The 18,808-nt window shown below is 39.9% G+C and overlaps 1 protein-coding gene across 1 annotated transcript; it reads right to left on the reverse strand.

The window, feature by feature from the left end:
• Positions 1–6,952: 6,952 nt before the first annotated feature.
• LOC116514945 (proteoglycan 4-like) lies at positions 6,953–17,653 on the reverse strand. Its single transcript, XM_032226792.1, has 4 exons — positions 17,645–17,653; positions 10,862–10,934; positions 8,254–8,376; positions 6,953–7,053 (listed from the first exon to the last, which is right to left on the reverse strand). Exons 1-4 carry the CDS (start codon positions 17,651–17,653, stop codon positions 6,953–6,955), a joined length of 306 nt encoding a protein of 101 aa, XP_032082683.1.
• Positions 17,654–18,808: the final 1,155 nt, after the last annotated feature.

Below are 18,808 nucleotides of genomic sequence, written 5' to 3' on the forward strand. Positions count from 1 at the left end.
AAACGATGAAAGGAATCACCAGGTCTAACACCTTTTGCAGATTTATATAAAATAAGCTAGCTGCATACGATTAACAAATCAGCAGTTTGTAATTTAGCAAAAACAATTCTGTATTTCAGGAGGGGAAAAAAGAGGTACGGAATGATATACTCATCGACACAATCCTCTCATTGCATGATCCAATAAAAAAAAATCTAAACTCAAAATACTTCAGAATAATCAAAATATTGAATGGGTATTCTTCTACATTTAATTTGCAATTACTGTATATCAAGGGGGAAGGGGGGAAAACCTTTCATTTCGATTGCCTCAATCACTTGCCTCTGAAATTAACTCTTTCCAGGCTTCAAATATCATAAAACAACACATCGGTAAACAGACTAGGCAAATTTGAGATTCTGTGACATCCTAATATCAACGTTGCTTCTTCCCGTTTTTTGACAATGTGATAGAAATTGTTTTACATGAAAATTTGAAGGAGGAGTAAATGCTTTGTCTTCCGGCTTGTAGCTTTCCAGATGTTTTTGGGGTTGTTGACATTTACTCAATATTCCAAATAAAATCCTCAAGGTTTTTTATACTTACCCTCTCTGGAAGATTAGCGGAAAGATAAGATGTGGTTAAAAATAACAAGGTGATGGCTGAAACAGTAGAATCAAGTTCTATCTGATTTTTTAAATGTGCAACACATGTTTAAGTTTAAGTTTAAGTTTAAGTTTAAGTTTAAGTTTAAGTTTAAGTTTAAGTTTAAGTTTATTTGTCTTGTATGCGCCCACTCCCGAAGGACCCCGGGCGGCTCACAATAGACAAGGGAAGGGGGATAAAGACAAAGACAACACTTTAAAAAAGCAACATTCACAATTTCCATGGGGCTGGATGTTTCACAAGCCCCTCTCTCAAACAACATCTCTCTTCAAACAACATTGCTTACATCATCAGGCCATTATTTGATGTTTTGACTTTAACCGGAATCACCCTTAAAGATTAGGAACCATTATTTTTAAATTTTAACATTGAAATTCAGGATAGAAAAGCATACATTACCTATGCTGTCTGCTTCGATCAATCCTTATTCCCGGCGTTAAAAATGACCAGAAGGCATACTCTGATTTTTTCTTCTTCTATTTCCTTATCTTTATTCTGCTTCTATCCTCGTTTCTGAAGCTGTTGCTTTCCGAATCGATGAGGATTTTGAAGAAGTAGAAGACTGTTCAGAATGCTCTACAGTCATCAAAGATAAACATTCTAGAGATTATAGTTCTTGTTCCAGATATAGTCCCTGGGAAGGTGGCATACACAATTTGGCGATTTCGGTTACACATGACACCCCCCCCCTCCAAAGTTTTGGATATGACCAACCAAAGCTTCCGATCCCACCACTGTATTTTTAAGAAGAAGAAGAAAACTTTAGAAAAAAATTGTTCAGAGATCCTTCAACCCATCTTAAAGTTTGTGTTCAATCTTTCAGGTAATCTCAATTTATGCCCAGTAACTTTGCAATTGTTCAACGTTACGAAGACCAGAAAAAGGGAGACTTATGATCTATAAAGTTTCAATAGTTGTGGTTCCTCCATAGTCAAGTGGCCAAACTTGGCAACGTGGCCACCTGTACAGCCATTTACAGTATCCCACGTCACATGACTGCATTTTACAATGGTTTTGCTGAAAACTACCACTTCTAGTTTTTGCAAATCACACCAATAGCGTATAATAAGGCCGTCATGGCAAACAATGATAATTGGTAGATTCCATTATAGTCATATATGTGAACAACTACCTGTAGCTCATTCCTAAATTGGCTTCAGATTAGTTTATCCTGCTTAGCTGTAAAGCATGAGCCGAGGTGGCGCAGTGGTTAGGGTGCAGTACTGCAGGCCACTTCAGCTGACTGTTATCTGCAGTTCAGCGGTTCTAATCTCAAGGTTGACTCAGCCTTCCATCCTTCCAAGGTGGGTGAAATGAGGACCCAGACTGTGGGGGCAATATGCTGACTCTGTAAACGGCTTAGAGAGGGCTGAAAGCCCTATGAAGCGGTATTAAGTCTAACTGCTATTGCTATTGCTATTTGAAATGCACTCAGTCTTTCTTTACCTCTCCTGCTCAATCCATAAATTTCCCCAAAGACTTTCTACAGAAATAGCATACTTGCTAATGAGCTTCTATTAGCACAAAAAAATATAAGCTCCATTAGTTATATAACATGCGACAATATTTGAAAGCAGGAAGGTATGACTTTTGTATCTTTTCAGAGTAGAAACTGAAGGATCCTAAATCTGACCTGAAGTTGACCTTCATAAATATATAAATTGTATATTTCAGATTTTAAATGTTGATATTCCAAATCAACATTTTTAGATACCTGCTGGACTATTATAATTTCCTACCCAAGCAACACTTATAAACCAAAATTTCAAGGTTTGTCTACAGAACAAATCAGAATGAAACAAAAAACAGAACAAATCAGAATGAAAAAAAAGTCATGAAAATATAGGTATATATTTTTTGGAGTATAAGACACTCCAAAGTATAAGACCCTAGCTTTTGGGAAAGGACAAGAAAAAATTCTGCCTCCCAGCAATTTGCCTCTTTGCAGCAAGCAGCAAACAGCAAACAGCACAGCCTGATTAGCACAAGTAGATGATTGTCAATTGGTCGGCCTCCTGATGATCAGCTGTTTCAGGCTGCAGAGATTGCCAAAGCCTATTGCTGCCTCTGCGTGCGCCATTTTCAACCTCCACATCCCATTTTTGGCCTCTGTGTGCTATGTTTTCAGCCTCTGTGTGCCCCGTTTCCTGCCCATTCTGGGGATCAAAGGCAACAAACAGCTGATCATCGGGAGACTGATCCAACCAACAATCAGCTGCTTGTGCTAATCAGGCTGTGCTGAAGCTAAAACTGAAACAGGCTGTTTGCTGCGAGGAGGCAAATTGCAAGGTGGCAGAGGCCAAAGGGTGGGAGCCGGCTGGTGGGCAGGGCAGAGGAGGGTTCCTCTCAGTCCTGTCCAGTACGCAGAAGAGGTAATGAAAATCTGGTGTACCGACTGGACTGGTAGTAATGGTGGCTTGACTACACTCCCGAACCTCCATAGAAGCTTTTTTATTTCTCCTGGTGTGGGACATCAAGTTGGCCATGCCCACCCTGACCACTAAGCCATGCCCATAAAATAGGCCACACCCACAGAATTGGTAGTAAAAAAATTTGAACCCCCCCCCTAGGGCGGGGCTACATTTGGTGTATAAGACATATCCAAATTTCACTCTCTTTTAAGGAGAAAAAATTGTGTCTTATATTCCGAAAAATAGGTAAATATCTGCATAATTAAGATTTTCATCAGCATTTCTCTTCCTCTCTTCCATCTTAAAACCAACTTCCAAAACAACTGTAATGAAATACAATGTTTTCTCTGTGTGTGTATGTGTATGTGTATGTGTATGTGTATGTGTATACGTATACATATACATATACATACATACATATACATATACATATACATATACATATACATATACATATATATTGTTTTCTGAGGTTTTCACGGATGTTAGTATGTAGGTCTTTGGTTATTCGGGTTTTCTCCCCGTAAAATTGGAGGTGTCTTGGCGACGTTTCAACGAAGTCTCATTCGTCATCTTCAGGCTTCGTGCTTCCAGGAGATCTCACATTGCTCCTGGAAGCACGAAGCCTGAAGATGACGAATGAGACTTCGTTGAAACGTCGCCAAGACACCTCCAATTTACGCGGGAGAAAACCTGAATAACCAAAGACCTACACACACACACACACACACACACGTGCATATTTGTCACACTGTTTGCTTTTAGATTATACATTATTATGCAAAATGTAGAAATTGATAAGAAATAATAAAGAAATCAAATGCATAGACTAAAGAAAAAGCAAAGCAAAAAGAGTTACAATTGGTTTACATTAGGATCATTCACTACGCTTCATATTTTTCTGTCGCAAAATATTCTCATTTTCATCCTTATCAATCACCACTTCATATACTGCCGTTGCTCTTTAAATTTCTTCCCACTCTCTTTTCAGGTTCATAGCACTCTCAATTTTCTCTTCTGGAGGCTTAGGCCTTCACAATCTTGGGCCATGAGAGAACAAGGGGACACTTTCTGCTGGTTCCATCACAAAACCGCGGTAGACTAAAGCGCGCTCGACGAAAGCGCGTACATGACGTCATCACAGCGCGACGAAAACAGCACGCTGTGAGCGGTAAACTTAAAATTAATGCATAAATCTAAACCTAACCCCCCCAAACCTAACCCTAAACCTAACCCTTAACCTAACCCTAAACCTAACGCTAACCCTTAACCTAACCCTAACCCTAACCCTAATGCTTAACGTAACCCTAAACCTAACCCTAACCTAACCCTAACCCTAACCCTAACCTTACCTTTATGTGAATCGGCTTGCTTTAAAAGCGCTTTTTAAAGCCCCTTTTTTCTCCGCGTCGTATTTGTCGCGCTGCTGATGACGTCAGGTACGCGCTTTAATCAGCGCGCTTTAGTAGACCACGGTTTTGATGGGTCACGCTTTCTGCTAAGGTCAAATGCAGTCCGTGACCCCCCCAAAAAAGAGGGACCTTCCCTGTCCTAAACTGCAGGTTGAGTAGGTAGATGGACCTGAACATTGCACACTTAAATTCCAAAGCAATATACAAGATGAAGAGTATTTCGCTAACGGGCCAACCGTGGCCATCGATATTGCAAATTAGATTCAGCGGCAACCATTGAAAGGATGCATCATTGTGACTGAATTTTTTAAAACAGTGTTTATCAATTCCAACTTTTGTCTTTTCCCGAAACTATGAGGTGTATATACAAGGAAATTATTTTGAGTGTGTGTATACAATTGACCGCTAATAACATTTATTGCTTCCACAAGAATTCAGGTAAATTTTACCTTCCACAGTTTCATGGGACACCGTCCTGTGCTGCTTCTTCTTTTTAAAGACACAGGTTTTGGGTTAAGGTTGGGTGAACGTTTAGTTGTTGATTTTGGTTGGAGGTTGTGGCTGGTGGCTTGGTTGTGGTAGTTGCGGCTGGAGAAGTTGTTTTGGGGTTCTTGAGGGAGGTCTAGTGTTGGTAACAGTCACTGCTCCTGAACCGCCAAGAATAAACAGTAGATCTCAGTTGAAATAGTTCATGTATAACTTAGCTAGCCAATTACCTCCTTGCGACCTATTAGATCGCACAGATTAGGCCTCCTCCGAGTTCCATCCGCCAGTCAGTGTCGACTGGCAACTACGCGGAGGAGAGCCTTTCAGTAGTAGCTCCGACCCTTTGGAACGATCTCCCCGTGGAGATTCGTACCCTCACCACCGTCCAGACCTTCCGCACAGCCCTCAAGACCTGGCTGTTCCGACAGGCCTGGGATAAAGATCGTAATCTGTCCCCACCCGAATGATGAATGTTGTGTACTATTTTTACTTATGTATGTTTTGTCTTACTGTCTTGTACTCCCCCCTATATAGTAAGCCGCCCTGAGTCCCCTCAGGGAAAAGGGCGGCCTATAAATAATAAAAATCATAACCAAACCATTTAAGTTTGTAAAGTTTGTATTTTAGACAAAAGACTTGTTAAAAAAGCCATTTAAAAAAAAAAAGTCTGTATTTCATCTCTGACTTACCAAATTCTGCTCTCCCTCTAACCATCTCAATAATTTTTAAATTAAAGCTAGTAGTAGGAATATTTTTAGCTAAGAACAGAAACAGGTTTAAATTTAACTGCTGTGTACCCAAAGTAAGAAAGGTTTACTGCGATCAATGACCAACTTACAATATAACTTAAAATAATATTGTATAATCAAAACCTACTATAATATTTTGCAGTCTTAACAAAGGACATATAGGGGGAAAAAATGGCATATAGAAAAAAAAACATAGAAAAACAAGATTTGGACTGGCAAACAAGTAATATATACTGTAGGAGGCAATCAGGCTCCTTATCTGGAATTCATTCAAAGAAAGGCTAAATCAGCTGGCTTGCCATACTCCATGAAATGAGAAATTCCATACAGCCTCCTGCACAAGGTCACAGCCTCTGAGAAACAAGCGTGTTATTAGGAAACTACTATACCTCTATGGAGTTAAACGCTTGAATCCTGTTAGAGTGAAGGACCAGGGATGTCTTGAAGCAGTAATATTTGCAAAAGGAGACCCTACAGTGTACCTGTGGTTAAAACCTCCGAGATTCAAGAGACAGACCTATAATTTCAATCATGGCACGACAAAACCACGCTCGACTAAAGCGCGCCCGATTAAATCGCGTCGCTGACGTCATCAACAGGGCAACAACAGTGAGCGCAGAGAAAGAAGGCGCTTTAAATAGCGCTTTGAAAGCAAGCCGATTCAACTTAGGTAAGAGTTAGGTTTAGGGTTAGGTTTAGGGTTAGGTTTAGGGTTAGGTTTAGGGTTAGGTTTAGGGTTAGGTTAAGGATTAGGGTTAGGTTTAGGGTTAGGTTAAGGGTTAGGTTAAGGGTTAGGATTAGGTTTAGGGTTAGGTTAAGGGTTAGGTTTAGGGTTAGGTTTAGGATTAGGTTTAGGGGAGTTAGGTTTAGGTTTAGGGGTTAATTTTAGGTTTAGCGTTTACAGCGTGCTTCTGTCTCCGCACTGTTGTCGCCCTGTTGATGACGTCAGCTACGCGGTTTCGTCGAGCGCGCTTTAGTCGAACGCGGTTTTGTGTGGAACCAATTTCAATCATTCATCTTATCTCTTTGCTAGATGTTCGGGCAACAAAATCTGGAACAAGCAATTTAAAGGCATGCTATTTTTCAAGGCTATACCCTAGACTGGTGTGTGTGTGTGTGTGTGTGTGTGTGTGTGTATATATTCATTCAATGGTATCTGATTCTCAGAAACTTCCTGGGCAACTCTGTGCTTTTCTTGATGAGGTTTTCTGAAATCAAAGACTTCGAGACTTACCCGAACAAGCCTCTTTTAGTCTGGACAGCACTTGCCAAATTGGTGACAATCTGGATCACAATCACAGGGTCTGCCCCGGACGTATCGGTCAGTACAGTGTCCTTTACATGAGAGTTCTCATGGGATAATGGAGGAAGAGTAGCATTCTTATCTTCAGATTTGCAAATATGTCTTTTTTTCCCCCATATATTTTTATTATTTTTACATTTAAAACAATGGAGCACCGCAAGGTCGGAGTGACTATACATTCACATTATATACAGCTAGTCACAACTATTGACAATTAGCCTACTTGATACATTATCATTCCTTCTGTCCACACAGTATATACAGTTTGTTCCAGCCTTATCACCTTGTCTTATACCAGTCATAAAATCTATTCCAGACGTCAAAATATTCCTTTATTCCCCTTTATTTTTAAGTTCAAGAGGGAGCCTATCTGCTTCCGCACATTTTAAACTATTCTTTTTATTTTTCTTTCTTTTTTCTTCTCTGTAAGCCGCCCGGAGTCCTTCGGGATTGGGCGGCCTATAAATTTAATAATAAAATATAATGTACATATTTCTATAGTTGAGTCTTAAACATTTTATCCACGGTATATGAATACTCATTATTCCCAGAGGAATTATTCCTTTTGGGCCAGAAGAACCAGTTCAGCGATTACAAACATTCACATTCTTAGAACATGGCATAGGATGGGCTGAATGAAATATGGTATAAAATAATTATGATAAACATCCAATTAACAATTACATCCAATGAATTCCCAGGCATATAACAGTCAGTTACGCTCCATCCCTCTGGGGAAAACTGTCGATATTTTTATGGTTTGAGAAAGGCTAAATATACTGTATTCCTGAAGATCCTACAGATAAGTCACCTGAGAGACCGCCTCCTGCCGTTACCTCCCTCAGACCGATTAGATCGCACAGGTTAGGTCTCCTCCAGATTCCATCTGCCAGCCAATGTCGGCTGGCGACCCCCCGGGGGAGAGCCTTCTCTGTTGCAGCTCCAGCCCTCTGGAATGACCTCCCCGTGGAGATCCGGACCCTTACTACCCTCCCGGCCTTCCGCAAAGCCACCAAGTCCTGGCTGCTCCAGCAGGCCGGGGGGCCTGTGAAACATCCAGCCCCATGGAAATTGTGAATGTTGCGGTTTTGATTTTAAAGTGTTGTCTTTGTCTAGTATTCCCCTTCCCTTGTCTATTGTGAGCCGCCCGGATCCTTCGGGAGTGGGCGGCATACAAGACACATAAATACAATACAATACAATTATTTTGTGGAGCAGAATGTTAAACAGGTGGCATGCAGACCTACCTGCCAGGCAAACCTGTTCGTAATCATCACAGCACTCCTGATAGAGTTGACAGTTACTGTCACATTGGCAGCCAGGAGTCCTAGAATACCCTTCCGCACATCTCCCTGCACAGCTTGTTGCACCTAAAAGCACACAGAATTGTCACACCAGATTGGTAGTTAAGGAAGGAAGGAATGGTGAAGCATCAGGAGACAGGAGGATCATTCCCTCTAGAAATACAATCTTGATTCCCATCTGAAATCAAGCAACATGTCTCAAACTCTTATGTCACAAAGAGAAATGTTTTCCAAGTAGTAAGGTGGGGTTTTTTTGAATTCTTACCAATATTTTCCCTATGTAAACAATGAAATGGCATAAGAACAGTTTTCTGTAGGTTGCTATCCTATAACATAGTCTTGTCCCAACCTGATGGCCTTAAAATGTACAGGGCAACTATTTCCATAACTGAAAACCAGAATAGCCAACAGGTCTTGCACAAATAAACATGTTTGAATTTGCTCAGCGATATTTTTTTTTACTTAATAAAATATTTACTTCTATTACTAAATAATATAACGCTAGAGATATGTTGAAGTTTTACTGTGATATTATATGTATTGGTCTGCTGTTTCTACATTCACTTACATCTCTCATAGCAAAAGTAGTAGATTGGTCTTATAATTGCACAAAAGTATTCCAGATCAGTGGTGGGATTCAGCCAGTTCGCACCTATTCGGAGAACCGGTTGGTAACTTTCTAAGTAGTTCAGAGACTGATTGTTGGAAGAAATCTCCTTTTGGTTTTTCCACTTTGCAGGGCTAATCCTGTAAGGAAGGCAGGCAGGAAACATTCTGGTGTGTTTCTAGCCTAATCTTTAGTGACCTGCTTACAGAAACTGCCTCTCCGGTTAACCCTTATTACACTGTAACAGCTAAGGCGAAGCGCCCATCGACCTGAGTGACCTTGAGTTGGCCACACCCACCCAGTCACATGACCAGAACCCCACCTACCCAGATGGTCATTAGGGCAGAGAACTGGTTGTTAAATTATTTGAATCCCACCACTGGTCCAGATGTATCCATAAGGAAGACGAAGAACAGGTAGCCACAGCATTTTGTGGATCACTGGAGATAGATTAGTAAAGCTGCATGCCATCAGCATTCTTATGATATCTCATCCCATGGTGTCAGAGGACCTCAGCCAGCAGTTTTATGTAGATGTTGAAAAGATTTGGAGAGAGTATCGAAGTTACTCACTGACTTCTATCAACACAGATTGGGACCAGCCTTGGAGAAAGAAGTCAATAAGCATAATACTTTACTGCCCAATTCTTAACTTTGCAGCTGGCCCAAAAGATGGCCAATAGTATTGAAAGCCACCGAGAGGTCAAGGAGACCAAAGATGGATACACTTCCCCCATCCCTGTCTTGCAAGAGATCAACCACAAGTATGACCAATACCATTTCTCTCCCATAACCCATGCAACCTACTGAAAGGAGTTCAGATAATCTGTGTCACCCAGGAGCTGCAACACAACCACTTTTTCCACAACCTTCCCTAGAAAAGGGGAGGTGGGAAACCGGATGAAATTATCCAGACAGGCTGGGCTCAACAATGATTTCTTGAGGAAGGTGTGAAGAAAAAGTCCCTTAAATGGTGCCAGGAACATCCTTTCCTGCAGTAATGAATTAATCACTGCCTGGACCCACCTACAGGTCCCGTCCTGGAGGCTTTCACCAACCAGTTGGGCAAGGATCTAAGAAGCAAGTAGTATGTTGATACCTGCAAGGACCCTGTCCACTTCCTCAGGTCTAGTTAGTTCAAACTACTCCCAGATAATCAGACACGTCCATTCCCTGGCCATCTCCACTGGACCTGCTCCATGCTTGGCCTCAAACTGAGATTGGATCTGAGCAATTTTTTCCATTAGATACTTGACAAATTACTCTGCACAGCCCTGTAAGTGATTATCCAAGCTCTTTTCCTACGGAGGACTGGGTGACCTCGAACAGGGCCCTTGGATGACAATCTGCAGTTGCAATAAGATTGCAGAAATAATGATGCGTTGCCACTCTTATTGCCACGAGGTACGCTTTAACTGTGGCTCTGATTCATATCTAGTTGAACTAAGAGCCGAGGTGGCGCAGTGGTTAGGGTGCAGTACGGCAGGCCACTTCAGCTGACTGCTATCTGCAGTTCAGCGGTTCAAATCTCACCGGCTCAAGGTTGACTCAGCCTTCCATCCTTCCGAGGTGGGTGAAATGAGGACCCAGACTGTGGGGGCGATATGCTGACTCTGTAAACCGCTTAGAGAGGGCTGAAAGCCCTATGAAGCGGTATATAAGTCTAACTGCTAACTGCTATTGCTATTGCTAACTTGTTCTTAGTTTTCCTTTAACAGCAACCTTTCCAAAAACAGTTACATTGCAACTCTAACTAGAATTGAGCTTTGTCTCTGCATGTGTGTATAACAGCTTATACTCTCTGAAGTTCTCTAAAGTCAATTACACATATTTTTTTTAAATGTTGTACACCGCCCTGAGTCCTTTGGGAGAAGGGCGGCATATAAATCCAATAAACAAACAAACATTAAGGAAACTCTTCTCATCCCAACCGCATTTCTAATACCTCTCTTTATCACGCCATTAATACGTTCAAAATAATAGACCATATAATAGAAAACTTTGCTCAGGACAGATATCTAAGAATTTGAACAAACCAGTGTGAGAAATGCATTAGGCTTTCATTTGAAAACAAATTTATTTTATAGTTTTGAACCAATAAGGGAGCCAAAACATAGAAAACCTTCAAACTTTTCTCCTCCTTAAATGTATAATATAATGCACAGTTATTAAAGTATGCCTATTTTTAAAAGTATATTAGGCAAACATTTGTTTGCATTAGTCCACAATTTGAGAAAAAATGCAAACAAATGTGAGAATGTCTCGAGGAATATGCCACATACAAAATAGGGCAAAGTTTTAAAAGAAAATCTCTCAAATTAATATGCCAATTGGCTGAACAAAAATGAAGCAATTAGTAATCCAGATTAGCAGATCAGCAAACTTTAAAATCCGTATGGTGAGTCCTTCCTACCATTTTAGGAGAAGGAAAATTAATTACTGAGGGGGGGAAACCTTTGGGTGACATCTCTCTGGGTAACATAAATACAAGTACTAGTGTAAGATTTCCTGTGTGTGCTCTTTCCCCTCTATATTCATTTTTCTTTTTTCTCTCTTAACTATTGTATACAATTCCATTTAAGCAGATTATAGCCATCGTTGCTTGACATTTTACAGTACCTTGTGAAGAAACTTGCTGCTTTAAAGAAAGTGAAAATAAAAGTAGATGATCTGGTATATATTCCATGCCATGGCGACTTTTAATGTGCACTTCTTTCCTTTAAATAATAAAATATTATTTATTATAATATGAATATGCATTTATAATAAAGTTCTTCAGAACTTTACTTTTATGCACAAAGACATGTATATTTCATTAAGTGTTCAAGAGCACTTTAAAAACTACAATGGTTTGTATATACATATAGACATACGCATGTATGTACACACACACACACACACACACACACACACACACATATATATATATATATATATATATATATATATATATATATACATATATTATTATATATATATATATATAGAGAGATAGATATAGATGATAGATAGATGATATAGATAGATATAGATATAGATATAGATATATAGATATAGATAGAGATATAGATATAGATATAGATATAGATATAGATATAGATAAGATAGAGATATAGATATAGATAGATATATATTGATATATGTATGTATCTATTAGATTTCTTTTACATCCCCCGGTATGCCCAAATATGGGAGGAAGATCACTACTTCCATCCTCTGTCCTTCGGCTCGTCACAAGAGACCTCCTGGTAGAAACCTAATATTTTTACTGTTGCCTTTTGTTACATTGTGTATTGTGTGCTGGTTCAAATCCCAGTAAGGGTATGGCTAGCTGAGAGAGCTAAATAGCTTGAAATAGATCTATACTAGTCTCCCTTTATTTATTTATCAGCACAAATACAACAATATGTATGTATGTATCTATATCAACATACACACACACAAACACACACACAGTTATACACACACACACTATTAATCATGTCAATATAAATTTAATATTATACCATTAATTTGACATTCTTATCAATTAAATTATATGTAATTTTTTTCCATATTAACTGAGCATGAACAAGACATTTAACAACATAGTACGATGACAAATATTAAAACTTTTTCTCAAAAGAAGTACTGGAAACAAGTATTTTATGGACACATTTATCTTTCACTCTATGAAATAGAAAATAGATAAAATGGACAATATATCAAATTCATAATGTCTGCTGCCTTTCTCCTTGAAAAAATAAATTGACTTAAAAAAAGAGATTTCTCAAATTAAATTTTCAGAAATGTCCAACCAAAATATGCGTGCACTCCATTTAAAAACTTCCAAGCCCAAATACTAATAAAATAATTTTATTTCTGGATGTCATCTAAAAATATAGCAAATCCTTTAAACCAGGTCGAGCTACAGAAATTTGGGTTATTCTACTTACCGTTCAATGGTCAATTCTGTCAGCAGTGGCTCTCGTTCCTATATATTTGGTAAAATTCATTGGGATGAACTAATTAGGCAACACATTAACAAAACCAAGTGTGGACAGCTTATGACAGCAAATTTTCCACATCTTTTGGAAGTCATCCCAAAACTAGACAGCAACATCTGGAAAAACACGCCCATCAAGAGAAAAAAAGACTATAAAAATGGACTTATTAGTCACACACTTTCTAATATTTTAGTTAAAGTGAACAAACTGTCCTGAAAGTTCAGAGATATCTGCCAGAAGCAACCCTTAACCACCAACACCACCAGTGGGTATGACTGACTGGTTGACCCTCAGAATGTGAGCATCAACTATGTCTTTTCCTGGTCTCCCATACCTGCCCTCTTCATTTGCCACAGAATCCTGGGAAACTCACCCTAATACATTTTAGCAGGTGCTACACGCCTACCCACAAATTTAATTTAATTTATTGAATTTATAGGCCGCCCAGTCCTGGAGGACTCCGGGCGGCTTACACAGAATAAGAAAAGAAAAACATATTTTTTTACCATATTTGGTGCTCTTGTACTGAGGCCATGAAATACTGGAGAAGGATTCAAAAATGGGCTAAAAGAGTTTACTGGGGCAAGCATGGAATGGAAACCCGAGAATTTTTTATTAAGCATAAAACCAGAAAACATGAGCACTTCAATATGGCATTTGAGCCTACATATAATGTGGCTGCAAGAATAACCTATGCACAATTTTGGAAATCTACTACCATACCGCCGGAAGATGCTATAATTAAAAAGATCTATGAATGTGCAGAAATGGACAGAATGACGGGTTGGCTGAGGGACAAAGGAGAAACGGAACATTATCTTAGCTGGAACCTATGGTATATGTGGACAACAAGGAGAACAGCAGGGACTTAAACTGGGAAACTTAAATAGCAGTTGTTAACAATAGCAGAGCCGAGGTGGCACAGTGGTTAAATGCAGCACTGCAGGCTACTTCAGCTGACTGCAGTTCGGCTGTTCAAATCTCACCGGCTCAGGGTTGACTCAGCCTTCCATCCTTCCGAGGTGGGTGAAATGAGGACCCAGATTGTTGTTGGGGGCAATATGCTGACTCTGTAAACCGCTTAGAGAGGGCTGAAAGCCCTATGAAGCGGTATATAAGTCTAACTGATATTGCTATTGCTATTAACAATGGGAACTAAAAGTGAACATGGTATTGTACTAGATCCCTGAACTTTGTAACGAGAAGATGTGGCTTAGAGACTAAACAATGAGGAAGGAAAAAAGAAGTTGGGCTGTGAATGACTGTCACCGCGGGGGGGGGGGGGGGGGGTTGTATGTTTAAAACTGTATTTGTATTTGTATGTTTTATCCTTAAAGAAATGTATAACCAATAAAGACTATTTAAAAAAAGAAAAAAAGATCAGTGTAGAGATGTTATTAATTTCTTTATTTCTTTTTGTCAATAGATTTTAGACTGTGCTTGTTAAAATCTATACCGTGTACGGGTTCTGGGAAGTCGGGGGGGAGGAGGAGGGGGTCGGGGGTCGGTGGAGGGAGGGAGGGATATATATTAGGCTAGACATGATGTTTAGATCTCAGTGCAATGCGACTTCACATGTATACTGTTTTTCTCTAATTTTTCTTTAAAAATAGGATAAGCCAAATACATTAACATATAGTGGAAATACACCAAGGGGAGGAGGAGTAGGGAAGAAGAAAGATGGGTAGAGAGGGATGGGAGAGAGGGTGGGAGGAAAGGTGAGAAGGAAGGGAGGAAGTGGATCGGGAGAGAGGAGTGGTAGAGGGGGAGGGGAAGTAGGGTAGAGGGGATGATGGAGGGAAGATAGAAAGTTGGAGGGGGGGAAGAAAGAGGTGTATGGAGAATGGAAGAGGTATATTGGGCTTTTATTTTCTGGGGCATTGTCGACAAGAGGAATTGATGCAATTATTGTTTAATACTGTATGGTGTATACATGTGAGTATGAAAATGAAAATGAAAATAAAATATATTTAAAAAGAAAAGAAAAGAAAAAACAAACAAAATAAAAATAAAATAAAGATTAAAATTCTCCAACACGCATACATTCAAATTGGGGCTGGACCCTACATAATAAGGTCAACAGCCCCAGGCCTGCCGGAACAGCCAGGTTTTAACAGCTTTTCTGAAGGCTCTGAATCACATTATTTTTTGAAATCTGAAGCACTACGTAGACTGCTTTAGTTTAGTTGATTGACAGATGGAATCATAAACCAAACTATAGAGTCCTTCTAATTAGGAGCCGAGGTGGCGCGGTGGTTAGGGTGCAGTACTGCAGGCCACTTCAGCTGACTGTTATCTGCAGTTCAGTGGTTCTTATCTCACTGGCTCAAGGTTGACTCAGCCTTCCATCCTTCCGAGGTGGGTGAAATGAAGACCCAGACTGTGGGGCAATATGCTGACTCTGTAAACCGCTTAGAGAGGGCTGAAAGCCTTATGAAGCGGCATATAAGTCTAATAAATAAATAAATAATAATTTCAACATTCTCTTCTGTCTTTTTTCCTTGTTATAGGAGGAGGGGAATGTAGAAACTCTAAATCATCACCATCCTTATGATCAGTACTACAGCAAGTTGCATTTCGGCTGCTTCGTAATACAGAAGGATCCAGGAAGGATCAGACGACATAAACAGAAAATTTCTTTCTTCACCTGATGCCCTCCAAAAGGTTTAAACTGCAACTCTCATACTCCTCAGCAATTGTTCAGGGTGGAGAAAATTCAATTTAGCACATTTGGGAGGCAGCCAGGAGGAGAGTACCAAACTAGAAAGTGTCCAGTCTTTTGATTTATTATTTTAATGTTTCCAATTGGTTGTTTTTAAAGGGCTGAAATAGAAAAGGGCTCATGCTATTTCTCCCACTTCCGCGTCATAACTCAATCAGATATTCTGAATAGAACAAAGAACATGAATAAGTATTGATCTGAATTACCTGGAGGGCCTCTTGAACTTAAAAGAAGGAAAACATCATGCAGTTTTTTTTATTTTTGTTTAAAAAATTCCTCAAGGAAAGATGAGTTTGTGTTCTGACCCCCCCCCCCTCGTTCCACACCAACACACACTCCGAGCCAAAGATAAGTTATGGTATTTAATTAACAGACAGACAGGTCCTTGGCAGCAAACCGGCACAGATAAGCTTGGGTAGCAATAAACACAGAAAAGCTTGGCAGCAATCCAGCCTGCCAAGCTTCTAACAATGTTCTCTGACATTCGATCCTGTGTTGACTTCTGCAAAGAGGGGCGTGTGCACAAGTAGCCTTTTATAGTCTGGAGAGGAGCCTAATGACCACCAGCTGAGTGCAATTACCTCCTGTGATTGCGTAATTGTTCCTGACGCCTAGTAGCTCTTCGATGGCGTGCATCCAGGAACATAGTATTACTTGGCCATTACTCACACTATATAACGGTTGGAACAATTCCAGAAGATGCTTTAAGTCACTAATGGGAAAATAATGAATGGGAAAATAATTATTTGGTTTACAGAGTATATCAAGACCAAGGTTTGATTCTTATAGCATGGCTAACTCCCCAACCCCTTTTTAGTCTAGAACAGTGGTTCCCAATATGGATCTCATGCCCACAGGGGGGGAGCAATTTGATTTTTAGTGGGGGCCATTTAAACCTGTTTAAACCAAGTTAATGGCTGCTTTACTCACTTTTTGTCACGAGGTGGGGCGGAGATCAGGATTTTAAAGATACTTATGGGGCATGGCCAAAAAAATGTTGGGAACCACTGGTTTAGAATGTTGTGCAAATCCAGCCCTTTAGCGGTTGATAATCCCTTTCATAGCGCTACAAGGATTTCTTGGGATCAAGAATTACTTAAAAATCAGGTATATACTGGGGGTATGTTTGGCTTTCATACTGTACAGAGAAAAGATCACCTAATATAGATAAATGTTCTGACCCCCTCCATCCAGTAACGAATGCCGAGACAAGCTTAAATGAAATGTCCTTTAATAACAAGACGCCAAAACCTCGATGGCTGAAAGCCAAGCAGAACAAACAGATAAGGACCTTAGCAGCAACTCAGACAAACTCAGGCAGCAATAAACACAGATAAGGCTTGGGAGCAATCCAGCCTCCAAGCTTCCAGTATTGTCCTCCGACATTCAATCCTGCATGACTTCTGCAAAGAGGGCAGTGTGCACAAGTAGCTTTTTATAGTCTGGAGACGAGCCTAATGACCACCAGCTGAGTGCAATCACCTCCTGTAATTGCGTAATTGTTCCTGACGCCTAGTAACTCTTCAATGGCATGCATCCAGGAACAACTCACTTCTGGCTTCTGGCTCACTCTCCCTTGTCTCCTCCCCACTGGTCCAAGGCTCAGGTGCCTCCTGGTGGCCAACCAGCCTCTCTGCGCCCTGCTCGGAGTCGGAACCCTGTCCAGGGTCCTCCACATCCTCCAGAGCCGACTCAGAGGGCCCCTTGCTGTCAGAGTCTGATGGCAGCTCCAACGGCTCCTGCTGGGCCACAACAGATAAATAAATATTTTGCATCCCTCTCTAATGATTTTAAGTATGTGTTAATCTTAATGATTGCTAGGAGATAGGTTACTCCATTTTTCTTGGCAAAATTTCAGAAGTGATTTGCCATTGCCTCTTTCCTAGAGCTGAAAGGGATTGGCTGGCTCAAGGTCACCCTGCTGTCTTCATCCCTGAGGTAGGATTAAAACTCACAAGTGCTTGCCTTCCAGTTTGCCTTTATAACCTATGGTTTGCCCTAACCTCTACACCAAACTCACTTTGTACATTATTGCCGAAGATCTGTTAAAGTACACAAAATTGTTAATAAAACTGTATCGTTTTTATTTTGCTGAAACATTTCAAGAATATTTTGATTTTTTTTTTCTTTTCTCTCCCTTTTTTCTTAGTTGTGTTAATTATGTAGAGTGAGTCTCAGATTGCAGACAGCAAGTAAAATAAATGCTAGGATAATTATTTATTTGGAAACCTGTCTCACTTTTGAAATACTTGCGTTTTATTTAAGTCTAGCGTAAGGAAAGAGCTATCCAACCCTGACCCAATACATTTACTTTGATAAAGGGAGAGGCTCACAGACAGAAACATTGATTCATAACTTCCCTGCGAAAAGTAATATTTACAGCACTGCATGAAATCAGGATGCATTTGAGTCAAATACCACGGGCAGATGATCAAATGAATTCCATGTAAACCAGATAATAGAAGTCAATTTGAAATTATGTTTTAGCTTCTAAATCTTTATTGCTTAGAAGCTCCATTTCACATATAATGTAATAATCCGTAGTCTTTGTTCAGCTACAATGGCCATATTTCAGTTTTTGAAAAAAAAAAAGATTGCTTATGTTGCTTCATTCAATCATTTTATTAAATTAGAGAAGGAAAAATGTGTGAGAAAAAAGAGAATACATATTTGGTCATTAGGGCATTTATATATTGCTGGACTTTAATGAAATAAGGTAGACTGCTGTTACTTAAGAGACATTACCTCGAGAGGTGGGGCTTGATGCCACAACAACACGACATGCAATTTTGGGGCTCCAGGATTGCTGTCGATATCTCTGTTCCTGGATGATCCTTTTTGGATCTAAACCGTTCTGAAGGAATGGTGATAGTGAAGGGCATGTCCTGCTGATCTCAAGGGCATCGCAAAGCCCCTGATTGATCCAGGAAAAAGCTCTTTTTGCCGGCTACAAGAGAAGTAGCCCATATGGCTGCAGAAGATTGGGACAAGCCCCTGAAATGGAAGCAGCACAGGAGAGACAGTGTGTCGAAATAGTGAGAAAAATCTTATTATTAGAGAAGAGAAAACCCAAAAGACTCAGAGTTAAAATAAAATTGAAGACAGAAGGAAATAAGCAGTGAATTTACCTTGGTTTAAAACTATCGTGTTATCTTTTTCACTTTAAATTTGTTTGTTTTTTATG

This window comes from Thamnophis elegans, chromosome 11 (genome assembly GCF_009769535.1).
Source record: "Thamnophis elegans isolate rThaEle1 chromosome 11, rThaEle1.pri, whole genome shotgun sequence".
In the NCBI taxonomy this organism is placed as follows: domain Eukaryota; kingdom Metazoa; phylum Chordata; class Lepidosauria; order Squamata; family Colubridae; genus Thamnophis; species Thamnophis elegans.

Coding starts and splice junctions, on each gene's coding strand:
- LOC116514945 (XM_032226792.1), bottom strand. Junction 8,377..10,861: donor TAATGGCGTGATAAAGAGAG/GTATTAGAAATG, acceptor GTGTGCTTTTAG/GTGCAACAAGCTGTGCAGGG. Junction 7,054..8,253: donor CGAACAGGTTTGCCTGGCAG/GTAGGTCTGCAT, acceptor TTATCCCATGAG/AACTCTCATGTAAAGGACAC.